This window comes from Petromyzon marinus, chromosome 10 (genome assembly GCF_048934315.1).
Source record: "Petromyzon marinus isolate PM22_M1 ecotype Great Lakes invasive population chromosome 10, UKy_Petmar_22M1.pri1.0, whole genome shotgun sequence".
Classification (NCBI taxonomy): Eukaryota; Metazoa; Chordata; class Hyperoartia; order Petromyzontiformes; family Petromyzontidae; genus Petromyzon; species Petromyzon marinus.
In genome coordinates, this window is record NC_133676.1 from 13,689,369 (window position 1) to 13,703,755 (window position 14,387).

At 40.0% G+C, this 14,387-nt stretch overlaps 1 protein-coding gene across 3 annotated transcripts in view; it reads left to right on the forward strand.

The window, feature by feature from the left end:
- THSD7A (thrombospondin type 1 domain containing 7A) overlaps nucleotides 1-14,387 on the forward strand; it is a 368,787-nt gene that overhangs the window by 288,773 nt on the left and 65,627 nt on the right. For 2 of the 3 annotated variants that reach the window (XM_032951145.2, XM_032951144.2), the window contains exon 18: nucleotides 8,080-8,219. In XM_032951145.2, coding sequence (XP_032807036.2) covers nucleotides 8,080-8,219 — 140 coding nt within the window. The remainder of the gene's footprint in view (nucleotides 1-8,079; nucleotides 8,220-14,387) is intronic. The other variant, XM_076066194.1, reaches the window with a different exon arrangement.

The window sequence follows — 14,387 nt, forward strand, 5'->3', positions numbered from 1 at the left end:
CTTTTAGAATACATAGTGCATTTAAATAAATGAGTGGTAACCATAATTTCGTGAGAAAAAGACACATGTTGCTAATATCGTCACATGTGATTACATGTTAGAACTCATCATTCTTGCAGACAGAGCAGATCGAATACACAAGTTGAATGTAGTTGTCTATATGCAGTAAACAATGTTGAGTGTATTTGTCAATGTCCTACTTATATGTGAGTATGTGTTGGTGGCCACATGACCCTTGGGAAAACTCTACAACTTATGAGGCAGACACCTGGCTGATTGCAGAACACTCCCATGCTAGCAATGAAAATTGATTTATCAAAACAATCTAACACATCATTAACCAGCCCATCCATTTTAGTGTACCACATTGACAATGGATGATAACGTCTTCCTTCTGTACTCGGTACATCTGGATGCTACCATATTAGCCGTTTTGGCCAGTTCACCATTGAAGGAGAGCTTGTTAGCTCAGTTGGCCTTATCTGAAATAAACTGACCGACTGACATAAAATTGACCACAAGCTCACTTCATTTGACATCCACTGAAACCCAAACATTATGTTGAACACGTTCATTACTCATTCGGCCTCCAAAAAGAACATTATTTAGAATAGGTGAACATTCAGAACAGAATGCCTCTTCTTCAGAGTAGAAAGCGCCTATGGTTAATAATCTTAGTAGTAGGCAATTACTCTTAGAGCTATTAGAGCTATAATGCATTAAAAGCATGAACAATGTTGAGGTTTAGAAATTATCAGTTAGGTTTTGAATTGTAAACACACCATTATAAAAACAAAAGGTAAATACATACGCTGAATTCTAGATTTGAAGCTTTCGTGACTGCAAGGATTCATGCTCTTTGGTTTTCTCGGTAAAGTCACGTAGGTAAAATAAAATAAATGAAAACAACTAAATTTAATCACGACGTTTATATGTTTATATACATATATACATATAAACCCGTGTGTTTCAGAGCTGTTCACTTGACACAGTTGATTTTGCTGTGACTGTTCCACCTGAATACGGAAGCTTGTGTTGCCTCCGAAACGTCGTGATTTAATTTAGTTGTTTTCATTTATTTTTATTTTACCTACGTGACTTTACCGAAATAACCAAAGAGCACATAAGCTGAAGTTAATTAAATATGTATTCATGTGTGACTGCAAACACTCCTTAATGGGAAGTAGGATAGCTACGTGAACTAACAACATCAAAGAAATGGCACCTTTTAGCCCAGGAATACATACAATGTTTTTTTTCTGTCACCAGAATGCCATGCTTATGTAACTTATGTAACTTTTAAATTTACAATAATCCTTGCAAAACATATAGACAAGAGTCCATTTCGATATTGACGGAGGGATAACTTAGTGGCTCATGTTCCGACACGGTGTGGTGATGCCTCCATCCAACAGTGGATTGACAAGGAGGCTGTAAATGTATAATTGCAGGCATTCATCATCGCAAGTGTACGTGTAGTGTGAAGCAATACAAAATGTTGATATACAATGCATTGTAGCTGTGCAAGGGAGAGGCTCAAAAAAATGTAAATGTAATGTATTAGTTTGCAAGAATTGTAAATATTTCTGCAGCATATGTGGAAGAAATGTAAACCAGTTTGATATATTTTTCTATAGATTATTTCTCAAAGATACATTGCATTTTGGCTGCTGAAACAGATACAATTAATATTGTTATTTCTAAGAGACTAAAGCTTTTGTTCTATCTGCCTATCGGTAATAACATATTAGACGACATGGCTATGTGTTTGGCACAACTTGTATCTTTTCGTAAAATAGTTTTTTTGGGGGATTGATTGACCACACTTTATCATGTAGGTCAATGCAGGTTAGTGAAGGGGAGCCTAGGACCAGATAAGATATCACTCGTGACTGATGTTAGCCATGGCTCGGAATCGAATTCAGGCCACTATATTTTATGGCACAGTGTACTAACCACTGTGCTACCACTCCACCTCCCAGGACCGGAAAGTACAAACGCATTATTTGCTATCAAAGTGGATAACATTTTGAACAAATACATGATTTAAGTAACATCGTTTTTATTGCCACATTCAAGCAGTAGTTCATAATGATCTGGACAATGTTCTGTACTGTAGAGACCCAAAACGTGTTCATGGTAGGCTCTTATAACACCAGACAAGCCAGCAGACCACAACCTGCTGATGAAACACAGAGAGGTTGATGATGGGACATGATTTGCCTTGCTGCTATAAATTAACGATGTCCAGAAGGGTCATTGGTTGACAGACTTAAATGTTGATGAAACAGACCATTAGTTTATTCATAGTTACAGATTTACCATTATGCAAATTCAGATGGTGCGTTTCTTGTAGAAATGACTTTCTGCAGCCTAACATTTCATCCTAATGATTTTAACTGATTTTTCACTGCTTTTTTAACTTAGCAGTGTAATGTTTTGTATAGAATTACAGCTTTTAAAATTAATGTACTTTTAATAGTATTGTCCAAGCTGTCAGTGTATAGCGAATGGGATAATTAAATAAATCAATGTTTGCTTTGTAACATCCACCACCGATAATTCATTTTATTTTAATGCTGCCATTAAGGTTATGTAATGTAAATTCGTATGCTCAGGTGCTAGTTGGATAATTATTACATTGCATGATCGTGAGAGATGGTGATGGCTTGGGAAGGCTTTCATTCAGCAGTGGATTGATCATGGCCGATGACGACGATGATGAGTCCAAATGATGACAGAGCAATTCTTCTTGAGTTTCACACGTCAACAGTATTATTTAATATCAGAGATGACCTACAGAGATGGTTATCGTATATTAAACCGTCCTGTACGTGTGTAGTGGCGTAACGCGCGGGGTTAGTGAAGAGAGGGTTCAACTGAAGTCACGCAGGTGTAAGCGGGGGAGACGTGGATCAGGCGCCAGAGAGGCGGCAGCAATTAGGGGGAGAAGCATTCATTGTGCGGGTGCATCTGGGGAAGAGCAGGTGCAAAGCGTTGGAATACGGGGTAGACGCCGGAGAGGCGGAAGATGGAGACAATAAGAGAGAGAGAGAGCACGTGCTGGAGGCGCCGGGGACTTAGTCTACATTATAGACTGCCAGTACACTCAGATTAAGAACCAGGCTACAGTCTACATTATAGACTGCCAGTACACTCAGATTAAGAACCAGGCTACAGTCTACATTAGTGATATTTACCGAAAGAACCAAAGAATATGAATTCCTGCAGTCACAACAGTTTTAAGTCAGTGCTTTACACACTCAAAATAAATAATCTATCTTTGACTTATTTTCATGCATGCGTGAATTGAATATCCTGAAAGTGTTTTATACTAATTAATGTACAAATGTTATTTTACCTTGCGCCAGAGATTATTTGTAATTTCTTATGCTTGTAAGTGATTTGAGTGGTATTATATTATTGGGAACTGTGATGTTATTTAAACTGAAGTAAGCCACCCAATCGACTGTACTTTTAAAGTTTTACATATACCACTGTGCAAATAGATATACATGAACTATTATTTGTATTCTTTATCATACTACTTTACATGTCTATGAAATATGTCTGTCTAGGCTCAATCAACCTAACCACTTTACAATGAATGCTATACAATTGCATAGGTCAGTCCCCGACCTATGTACGGATTCCGTTCCTGATATCCGTCTGTAAGCCAGACCACAATAATGCACTATCCAGGAACTCATTTACTTACGAACGAGTTAAGTTCCAGAGGTCTGTTCATAAGTCGATTTGTTTGTAAGTCAAACTTTACTCCTGTTGATTCCAAACATGTTGAACGGCATGCACATTAAACACGGGGAAAGGCTTAAAAGTTGTATAATCTTCTGTAGATGTAGATGCCGCTGGTTCTTCTTACTACCACCCTCAACACTTTCCCCACTATTACACTTCTGAGACATGATGGGAGTTGATAACGTTCATGAAAATGCAGATAGAACGTCATGGTGAACCGCACAGCGACAACACAACAACAGACAATAGCGGCGGCCCATGCACAAATGCCGGGAATGCTGGGTAATGACACCGAACAACCACCACCATCTTCTTGCTTCTTTCGGTAAAGTCACGTAGAATGAGAATAAAACAATAAAACAAAATAAGACAATAATTCTTTTATTCTCATTCTACGTGACTTTTACCGAAAGAACCAAGAAGATGAATCCTTGCAGTCACGAAAGCTTTACATCGAAATTTAACCACCACCATCTATTGCACGGCGGTTGACCTTACCAACTCTCGGTCCGAACAGGCAACTGGACATACGGACAGGTTCGCATCTCTGAAAGTTTGTAAGTCGAATTTTTGGAAGTCGAGGAGTACCTGTATATAAATGCTCATAGGTCAGTGTTATAAAATGTCTCGGATTAACAAAAACTGGAAGCATTGTTGAACTCATAAATAATAAGAAATATATTTCAGAAATAGTGCACCGAACCAAATACTTTCCGTGGTTTAGTTCGCAAGTGCGAGTTCATGTTCTTAATTCGGTTCTTATGGAAGCGCATTTTTAGGCGCGGATGTTCATAAGTCGGAAAATGCCTGTACATGATGCTTATTAATGATGGATATGGATTTTAATAAGTGAAAGCACATATAGCTTTTCAGCAGTTCACAATCAATGTTCAGTGAACAAGGAAAGCATCCTTGTCATTAGTGAATGTAGTATTACTAAGTTGTGAACAGATCCATATTTTAACTTCACCATCATTCTCAAACTTAGCTTGTCTATCTCCTCTTCTCTTAAACAATATACAATATTACTTCCACTCTCGCTCAGATGTGATGTAAGTTGAATACAACAACGATGGAAAATACTGTGATTCAGTAGTGATTAACAAAAATACTACACTGAAACAGAACTGTATTTATTTTAGTGCTTGCTAAGTCCTTTCATTCCTGATGTTTTAAACCTATTACACAAATTGCTCTCAATTTGGTAGACCAACTAAGCATGCACTTGCTTGAAACTCAAAGTTTACGATAGCATGCAAAGCAACAAAGTGGACAGTTTTTTTTGGTTTATTTAATTCAGGTGTTCCATTCACAGCAATGCACCAGACAATGTTGTGAAAACATAATTTTCCAGCAACATAACAAATTCTATACAAAGTGAGCATTACATGGTATTTGTGGTGAGTGTATCACATCTGAAAAAACCGAATCAGATCAGGTTTTGTGGTATATGCCCAAGAACACTTGCTGGCAGTGGCCAGCCCTGTGTGTTTTACTATCTGGGCTGATAATCTTCGCCACAGCCTTTAGGAGGTCACCACATCACCACGCCAGCATTGGCTCAGGGCACCAGAAATCCACAGAGTGCCATGGATAAATAGCACCGGCAGGCAGAGTGATTAATCGTCCCTTTCTGAGTGGTGCAATTGCGCCATGACCAGGAGGAAAATCAATGGCAGTTTAATTCAGGGCTTGTGGTGGGAGGTTGCCGAGTGTTGATGGTGGAGTTGAAATGTTGAATTGGGAGGGTGTTGAGGGGGGGGGGGGGTGGCTTTTCAGAGGATGGGGCAGAACATATTCGCCCAGAAAATGCTTCAGACTTTCGCGGGTTGTTCTCCCCGTCTGGTTAAAAAAAAATCACCACCTCAATTGGACTGGCGGGGGATGTGGCATCCCTGTACAAGGCGTTGGGGATGTAGCTTTCGAGAGATGGTGATGATATGCTGGCCTCGAGCTTTGCCTTGTATGCTTTTAACACACAAAAAAAACTCTTCATCGATTGCTATGTGTATGTCTACATTAATATTTTTAACTACAATGTATAATGGTTTTGAAGGTTTTTGGGAAATCTTATGTTGTATTTTTTTTTTCACTGCACCATACACAACTGTTGTGCATCACTCGGAAAGTTACATGTATCGTGCAAAATGTAATCACGTAGGGTTGTTTAAACAATTCTTCTCTGTTTATTTTGTTTCCCTTCTTTCCTTATTGCTTGCTGACCCCGATGACTCCAAAGGCACAGGTCAGTAATACACCACCACCACCCTCTTCTGTATTATTAGAACCCCATCAGTTCTCTCCTTTTAGGGTCCCACACATAAATGCGGTATTTATTTGAGATTGAAGTTCCATTCAGTTCTGGATTATTAGTGACTCACGGATACCAGTGTGCTGATGTACAACGTATAACAATGAGCAATAATTCCCCAATAAGGTTTCATTCAAAGGCCACATATGATTGCAGCATTAACTATGACCTTCATTTTCTCAGAGTGACAATTTCGGGCATGGCTACTCTTTTTAAATTGAAATATCTGTAATTATATGCCAAATATACAATGCTAAAATTAATATGTATCGTGACATTAATTGTTTTTCTATACGTAATGAATTGTGACAGTTTTATTTTGCATTGAAAAGCAAAACATCTCAATACGATGTGGAGTAGAAAGTATAAAAATGGGAAAAAATATATATATGTAAACTATACAAATGTAACAGTAATGAATGGCTATTTACATATACTATATGGTATTATCTGGGTCAGAAATTCGATGTTATGCCATTGTCGTCATTCACCATTTGTATCTGGAGCAAGAAACAGGGCAGCATCTTCCAATGCATTTTTTTATTTGCGCTTTAACTGTCACCAGGTATAAATAACAAAAATGCATTATATATGCATATATGCCAGACAAAACTATGGATGAGTATTGTTATAAATGTGTCAAAAAGAAACGACCAGGAAAAGCCTTTCTCACCAAACCGTAATATGCATTAATGATGATTTAAAGTCATTGTTGCCTACAATGTGTTCTTTTTATGTATTTATAGTCCTTTCCATTTAAAGAACTAATATGGCCATCTAAATGCAAAGTGCATAAAAGGGTACATTACCAAAATCAGTGCAATCTTTAATGGATACTGAAAATGCAATTTTGAATTTAACACAGTTTAAAGAAAATACTGTTCCCCATGAATTCCTATCACTCCATTCTTTTCAGGAAAGCGCATTGTCCCTCAAAGCCAATGTGGACCTGAATACTTCATGCAACATCTTCTATTGTTGCACAATAAGGAATATGTGCAGACCCAGAACAAGTGAACTCATGGTTGTCCTCATTTTTAGTCTGTTCATGAACATTATAAATGCATTAGGTTGCTTTGAACTTGCTTGGATGTTGACCAAGGTGGAAGTAATCTGCATGACTTCAGTATCACTTTTTAAATGATTCCATTTGCATGAGGATAAAAGTTAATTCACTTTTAAACTGCGATGCATTTAGTGCCAGTGGCTATGAGCATAGCACAAACTACGTTGTAATTTACATACCCCATCTGTGTACAGCGTTTTTTTGTGATCTCATATGCTGTGTAATACGCCGTCCAAGATTGATGCCATTTAATGAGCACGTCTGGATCCATGCAAGACATTGTTCCAAAAAAAACAATAATCTATATTTTTGGAACAATGATACAATAGTATTTTTGGTTTGTTGTGAAACAAAATCTAGTTTTTTTTCCCACAACAAAGCTAGTTTTTTTTTTCCATAACAAACCTAGTTTTTTTTTCCACAACAAACCAACAATACTATTCTATATATTTTTTTAAAATTCTTTTTAGCTCAAGGGTTCGTGCTGGATTTTTAAATAGTTCCTCCTGTGTTGTTTCACTCGTGTTTATCTGAGTCACATTAATATGCACACGTTTGTGTGCTTGTGTGGGTGCATGAGTTTGAATGCGCGTATGTACGTGTGTGTGTGAATGGGGGTGTGTGCACAGAGCGGTAGTGTGGGGAGCGGTGGTGCAGCGGTTAGCGCTACGCTGCGCTACGAACCCGGCGCCCCAAGTTCGATTCCCGCTCACGTCCACAACACCAGTGACGATTATCCGAACCAGTCCTGGGCCTCCCCGGGGTCGACTCAACCTCAAATGAGGGTGTGGTGTGTAAAATAATCGCCACTGGGGAGACAAAGGCGGTCAGGCGTGCTGCTGGCCGCCCACACCCTCGTGTACCGTGCCAGTCTTCATAGGTGCTCACTAACAGCACTTGCCCCAACAGTCTTTCAGGCTATACACGGGATCTTTGTTTATGTGCACAGGTGTACGAGGCCGTTCCGTGTCACAGTGAGTGCGGCCAGCATGTGTGGATTTCTGAGCCCTGGACTGTGTGCCATGTGACGCGCATCGGAGCCACTGACAGCTGTGGAGAAGGGTCACAGACGCGGACAGTTCGGTGAGTCTATTAATATTTTACATAATGCATCACATACAAAAAAATAATAGCATGTATATACAGGTCACATATAATATTAAACACATTGAAGCAGGGTTAGAGGCAATGCTGCCAGTTGTTGGAGGAGGCTGGCATATAGCCTCTCATGTTCCAACGATGTGAATATATATCTGGACAAAATATGAAAATGTACACGTGCAAATAATTACTTTATCATATACAGCAAGTGTAGTACATAGAAAGTATACACCCCCACCCGCTACTGGCAGACCACAGAGCTTGGATAATACTGGTAGGAACCTCCTGGTTACACCAGCCCATAGGGGATTATTGTGTTCGTCCGTCGTGCATCCAAAAATGGGAGGGGAGGGGCTGAGTGGAAAGGGGAGGGTGGGGAGGGGCTGGGTGGGGAGGGAGGAGCTGGGTGGGGAGGGGAGGGTGGGGAGGGGCTGGGTGGGGAGGGTGGAGAGGGGCTGGGTAGGGAGGGTGGGGCTGGGTGGGGGGTGGGAGGGGTGTGGCTGGGTGGGGAGTAGCTGGTCACCCAGTGGTGCCCTTATAAACCTCAACGTTTAACCTACTCACGCCGGCTTGTGCCCGCCCTCACAGTCGGGCATATTTGTGGAATACACCACGTGGTGCCGCCGTTGACCCTGGCCATTGACCGAGCAACCCAACGTTCCTACCAGCTCCCTCCGCAGGAATGTGTTTGTTGGCACTAGTTTCTGGCTGCCTTCCAGCGTGTTGGATGGACTGAATGGCTCCATCTCGTTTAAACCTTTCTGATGTTTTTTATGGGGGTTGTGAGATACAGTGAGGGAAAAAAAGTATTTGATCCCCTGCTGATTTTGTACGTTTGCCCACTGACAAAGAAATGATCAGTCTATAATTTTAATGGTAGGTTTATTTGAACAGTGAGAGACAGAATAACAACAAAACATCCAGAAAAACACATGTCAAAAATGTTATAAATTGATTTGCATTTTAACGAGGGAAATAAGTATTTGACCCCTCTGCAAAACATGACTTAGTACTTGGTGGCAAAACCCTTGTTGGCAAGCACAGAGGTCAGAAGTTTCTTGTAGTTGGCCACCAGGTTGGGATACATCTCAGGAGGGATTTAGTCCCACTCCTCTTTGCAGATCTTCTCCAAGGCATTAAGGTTTCGAGGCTGACGTTTGGCAACTCGAACCTTCAGCTCCCTCCACAGATTTTCTATGGGATTAAGGTCTGGAGACTGACTAGACCACTCCAGGACCTTAATTTGCTTCTTCTTGAACCACTCCTTTGTTGCCTTGGCCGTGTGTTTTGGGTCATTGTCATGCTGGAATACCCATCCACGACCCATTTTCAATGCCCTGGCTGAGGGAAGGAGGTTCTCACCCAAGATTTGACAGTACATGGCCCCATCCATCGTTCCTTTGATGCGGTGAAGTTGCCCTGTCCCCTTAGCAGAAAAACACCCCCAAAGCATAATGTTTCCACCTCCATGTTTGACGGTGGGGATGGTGTTCTTGGGGTCATAGGCAGCATTCCTCCACCTCCAAACACGGCGAGTTAAGTTGATGCCAAAGAACTCCATTTTGGTCTCGTATGACCACAACACTTTCATCCAGTTGTCCTCTGAATCATTCAGATGTTCACTGGCAAACTTCAGACGAGCATGTGTGTGCTTTCTTGAGCAGGGGGACCTTGCGGGCGCTGCAGGATTTCAGTCTTTCACGGCGTAGTGTGTTACCAATTGTTTTCTTGGTGACTATGGTCCCAGCTGCCTTGAGATCATTGACAAGATCCCCCCGTGTAGTTCTGGGCTGATTCCTCACCGTTCTCATGATCATTGTAACTCCACGAGGTGAGATCTTGCATGGAGCCCCAGGCCGAGGGAGATTGACAGTTATTTTGTGTTTCTTCTATTTGCGAATAATCGCACCAACTGTTGTCACTTTCTCACCAAGCTGCTTGGCATCTGATTGATTGATTGCTTCTGTGGACAGGTGTCTTTTATACAGGTAACAAGCTGAGATTAGGAGCACTCCCTTTAAGAGTGCTCCTAATCTCAGCTCGTTACATGTATAAAAAGACACCTGGGAGCCAGAAATCTTTATGATTGAGAGGGGGTCAAATACTTATTTCCCTCATTAAAATGCAAATCAATTTGTAACAGATTTGATATGCGTTTTTCTGGATTTTTGTTGTTGTTATTCTGTCTCTCACTGTTCAAATAAACCTACCATTAAAATTATAGACTGATCATATCTTTGCCAGTGGGCAAACGTACAAAATCAGCAGGGGATCAAATACTTTTTTCCCTCACCGTATATATTGCCAATTGTGCATCTAAAAAAAGTCTTGAAACTGTTTCATAATTTTAACACTCATCGGCAAGATATCAGTTGCACAGCTACCAATTTGTTTTTCCAAATGTTAAAATCAATCCTTTGAGGCACATTTTTTTTACTTGTCAACTGTAAATATATGTTGTTGTTGTTTCATCACCTTAATAGATCGATCTTTGCTTGGAGGATTTAGATTGGAACATATTATTAATCCTAGCTTGCTTATTTACTTCCGCCATCTACATCACAAAGCCTCAGTCTCGGCACCACCAGTTGCCTCCCAGTGGACCCTCGGCTGTGCAACTTCTCCTCCCAGCCCACACCTCGCCCCCACACTCACCGTGCCCCCCCTCCCTCCATGCCCCGCGACTACTATATAATCCCTCGTCACAGCAATCTCTGAGACACACTTTAAGCGTTTGTGCTTTCGCTACGTTGTCCCCACCTGAAGAAGGACGCTTGTGTTGCGCCCGAAACGTCGTGATTTAATTTAGTTTTCATTTATTTTCTTTATATATATATATTTTTTTTTACCTACGTGACTTTACCAAAAAAACCAAAGAGTATGCTAATGCTAATTCGTTCCCCTGTTAATACTCAGTAAATCTCAAAACTCCAGCATAAAGATATAGTAAAACCTTGGATTGCGAGCATAATTCGTTCCGGAAACGTGTTTGTAATCCAAAGCACTCATACATCAAAGCGAATTTCCCCATAAGAAACAATGGAAATTTAGATGATTCGTTCCACAACCCAAAAATATTCATGTAAAAATGATTAATACAAAATACCTTTTTTATTTTTATTATTTTAATTTAATATAAAGTAATCCAATGTATTAATTAAATGTAATCGTGGCTGGTGTGATGGAGATGAGAGAGAGGAGAGGAGGAGGGTTATTGTGTAGGACGACTTTCACTGTCACTAACGGAATCACTGCTATCTGTTGTCTCACTGGAATCGTTTTCTTTTTGTGCGACTTTAACAAGGAACATATCCCAATGACGCTCGCTTTTACCTCCTTTTGAGGATTTCGCGGAAATGTGACATTGCATTGTCGTTAAACAGATTCATCGCTCGCACCGCTACAGCCTTATTCGGGTGGTGCTTTTCTAAAGAACAGTCACTACACTTGGACACAAAATAATAAAAATGCTTTACGCACACACTCGTGGTCACAACACTATAGTAAACAGTATACGCTCGCACGGATGTTGACTATACGAGTGAGGCACGCCGACTGAGACTGATGATGGGAGACGATTACCCACAATCCCGCAGCGAGAGAGAGGGAAGAACCATCGGCTCAGTTGTGATCACGTGACGCTCGGCAGACAAAGCGTATACGTACTACTCGTATTGCAAGACCTCGCTCGTTTATGAAGTAAAAATGTATTTTAAAAAAATGTGCTCATCTTGCAAAACACTCGTGGACCAAGTTACTCGCAATCCAAGGTTTTACTGTATTTAGGAAATTGCATTGATGAGTATTTGGCATGTAAGAAGAAACCAGAGTACTTTGAGAAACCGAATCAGATATGGAGGTGACACTCAGCATTGCAATTGCCTGGCCATCACCTACCTAATTACTGAGCAAGCTAATCTCGTCCAAGCTTCCAATCTGATGAGATCCAGAATGTTTAGCATGGAATGGTCATTGGCAATGCAGTAAGTTAAACTGCATAACGGATAGGGCCACTTTTGCAGATTGTCAGAATGGCTGAAACACATTCCCTTGGCATTTTGCACATTGATGAAAAAAGAATAGGCTTTACACTTTCGGGCAATAATACAGGAGGTGTTAAGCTGTTCAGACACCAAAACAGACACCTATTGCGAGTTATCAAGTCTGCATTAACCACACATGCTTGTGGTAAAACATGCAAACAAATGTGCTTTGATAATTATGTATGCATTGTTTGGAAACTGATTGGCCTACACCAGAGACAACCTCCTTTATGGCATTGTCTCACCAGTGTAAAACCAGGGAACGCCAGAAGGCGAACAGCACAAAGGCAATGCAAATATCAAGGCATTCATAGCTCGGGTTGAGCCATTATAGCTATGGGGCCATTTTTTGCCAGCAGGAGGTCATGGCACAGACCCAAGAGTTATGGGTTAACCGACTAAATTGACTGGCAGAAGCACCACGTGTACTGCCCATTGTGCCAGTTTGTTGTGTTTTAGCAGCTGCGCGCTCTGCTCGTTGTCTTGAGCATTGTTCCTTTGCCCTCTGTCATTGTTGGAGGGTGACTTCCTCACGAGCATCCACACATATGCAAACATACGGATGGAAATTCTCACCTTAAAAGTGAGAATTGCTCTCCCCAGACATGTGTTTTGACCTTTTGGTCTCATCAGCATGGTGCAGCTCTGGCCTTACCAACGACAAGAAAATCATGACACTTACAACATGCTAAGAATGTTCCTTTATATAATGGGGTCAGAAAACACTGTATATATTTTAGTATTCATATGGAAAATACGTGATGAGTTTTTGTTGCAATGTGCCATATTGAAAATAGTGTTGCGATACCCATATGGGAAGGAGCAGTAGGTGGGGCTGCTGACATTGCTGGAAAGGCTACTGACATTGCTCACTCTATTAAACTCATTACAAAAAAGCCACGAATTTCCATAACTGTCATCTTGCCCCATTTATTGGATGCTGGAACACATGAAATAAGACAGCGTAAATGGTGCCAAAAATATTCCATTGTAGCCAATTTTGTGCTTTTATTATTTTATTTCACATCACGTGTATTGACACTTCACCATTTGCTGTATCTCTTTGAGAGGTTGCAATAATCATAGGAGAATATTAATTTGCAGAACGGTATTGCCTTATACAAGCCTGCTGTTACCTACTAAAGTTTATTGCTGTGTACCATGAGTGGTTTCAGTTGTGATGTAAATTAAAAGGGTCGTTCCTTGTAGATTGCTTGCAATTACTTCTTTATTGGGTATTGTGCTTTTTTGTATGAATCTCACAGCTGTGAGACCATATATTGACCAAAGTGGGAGTATTTAACTTGTATTGTTTTATTACGTGGAGATTGATGACAAGTTTGAGCATTCCCCCATTGGTCTGCCATGATTACCACGCACTTTTTTATTTAGTTATCTGCAAAAGTTTAAAGGAATGCATGTACATAGTGTAAGTCAGTATAGAATGTGCAAAATAAGTGTTTTATTTTGTGAAGGAAATAATGATGCATCGATTCATCAATTAACATAAATAATTCAGGCTGAAGAGGCATCAAGTTACCTTTGTCAGAATCAATATTGTTTTTATTCGTGCAAAGTATATATAAATACAATGATAAGTTAACAATTAGGTAAATGAGGTTAACAAAACTATACAAATGAGACAGTAATGAGAGAAATAATACAAAACAATAAGTAAAAATGGGACAACAGAGTATCCATCCTCGAATTCACCAGTCGCCATTAATGTAACAATTCAAATCACCAGCGAAGTGAATTGTTAAAATAATATTTTTTATACACACAGGATGCATGTATATATAATTACATACCTGCACAGTTGCACAACGCATGATATGGCTTGATGTCATGCATAACATAGTATTTAATCACGCTAAATGATTAAACCCATGGCACAATAATAACGTTAACATTACATTGTGAATAAGTGAAGTAAAAAAATATGACAAAATGGTTAATATAGAATAGAATACAGTACAGTACTCTGCCACGTTTTGGCTTGCAGAAAACTATAGCTAGATTTTTTTTAACTTAAAAATAACAACAAAATTTACGAATCAGATATTATTGTCTGTTTTTTACGTTCTCATTTTTATCTTTTTGCTCC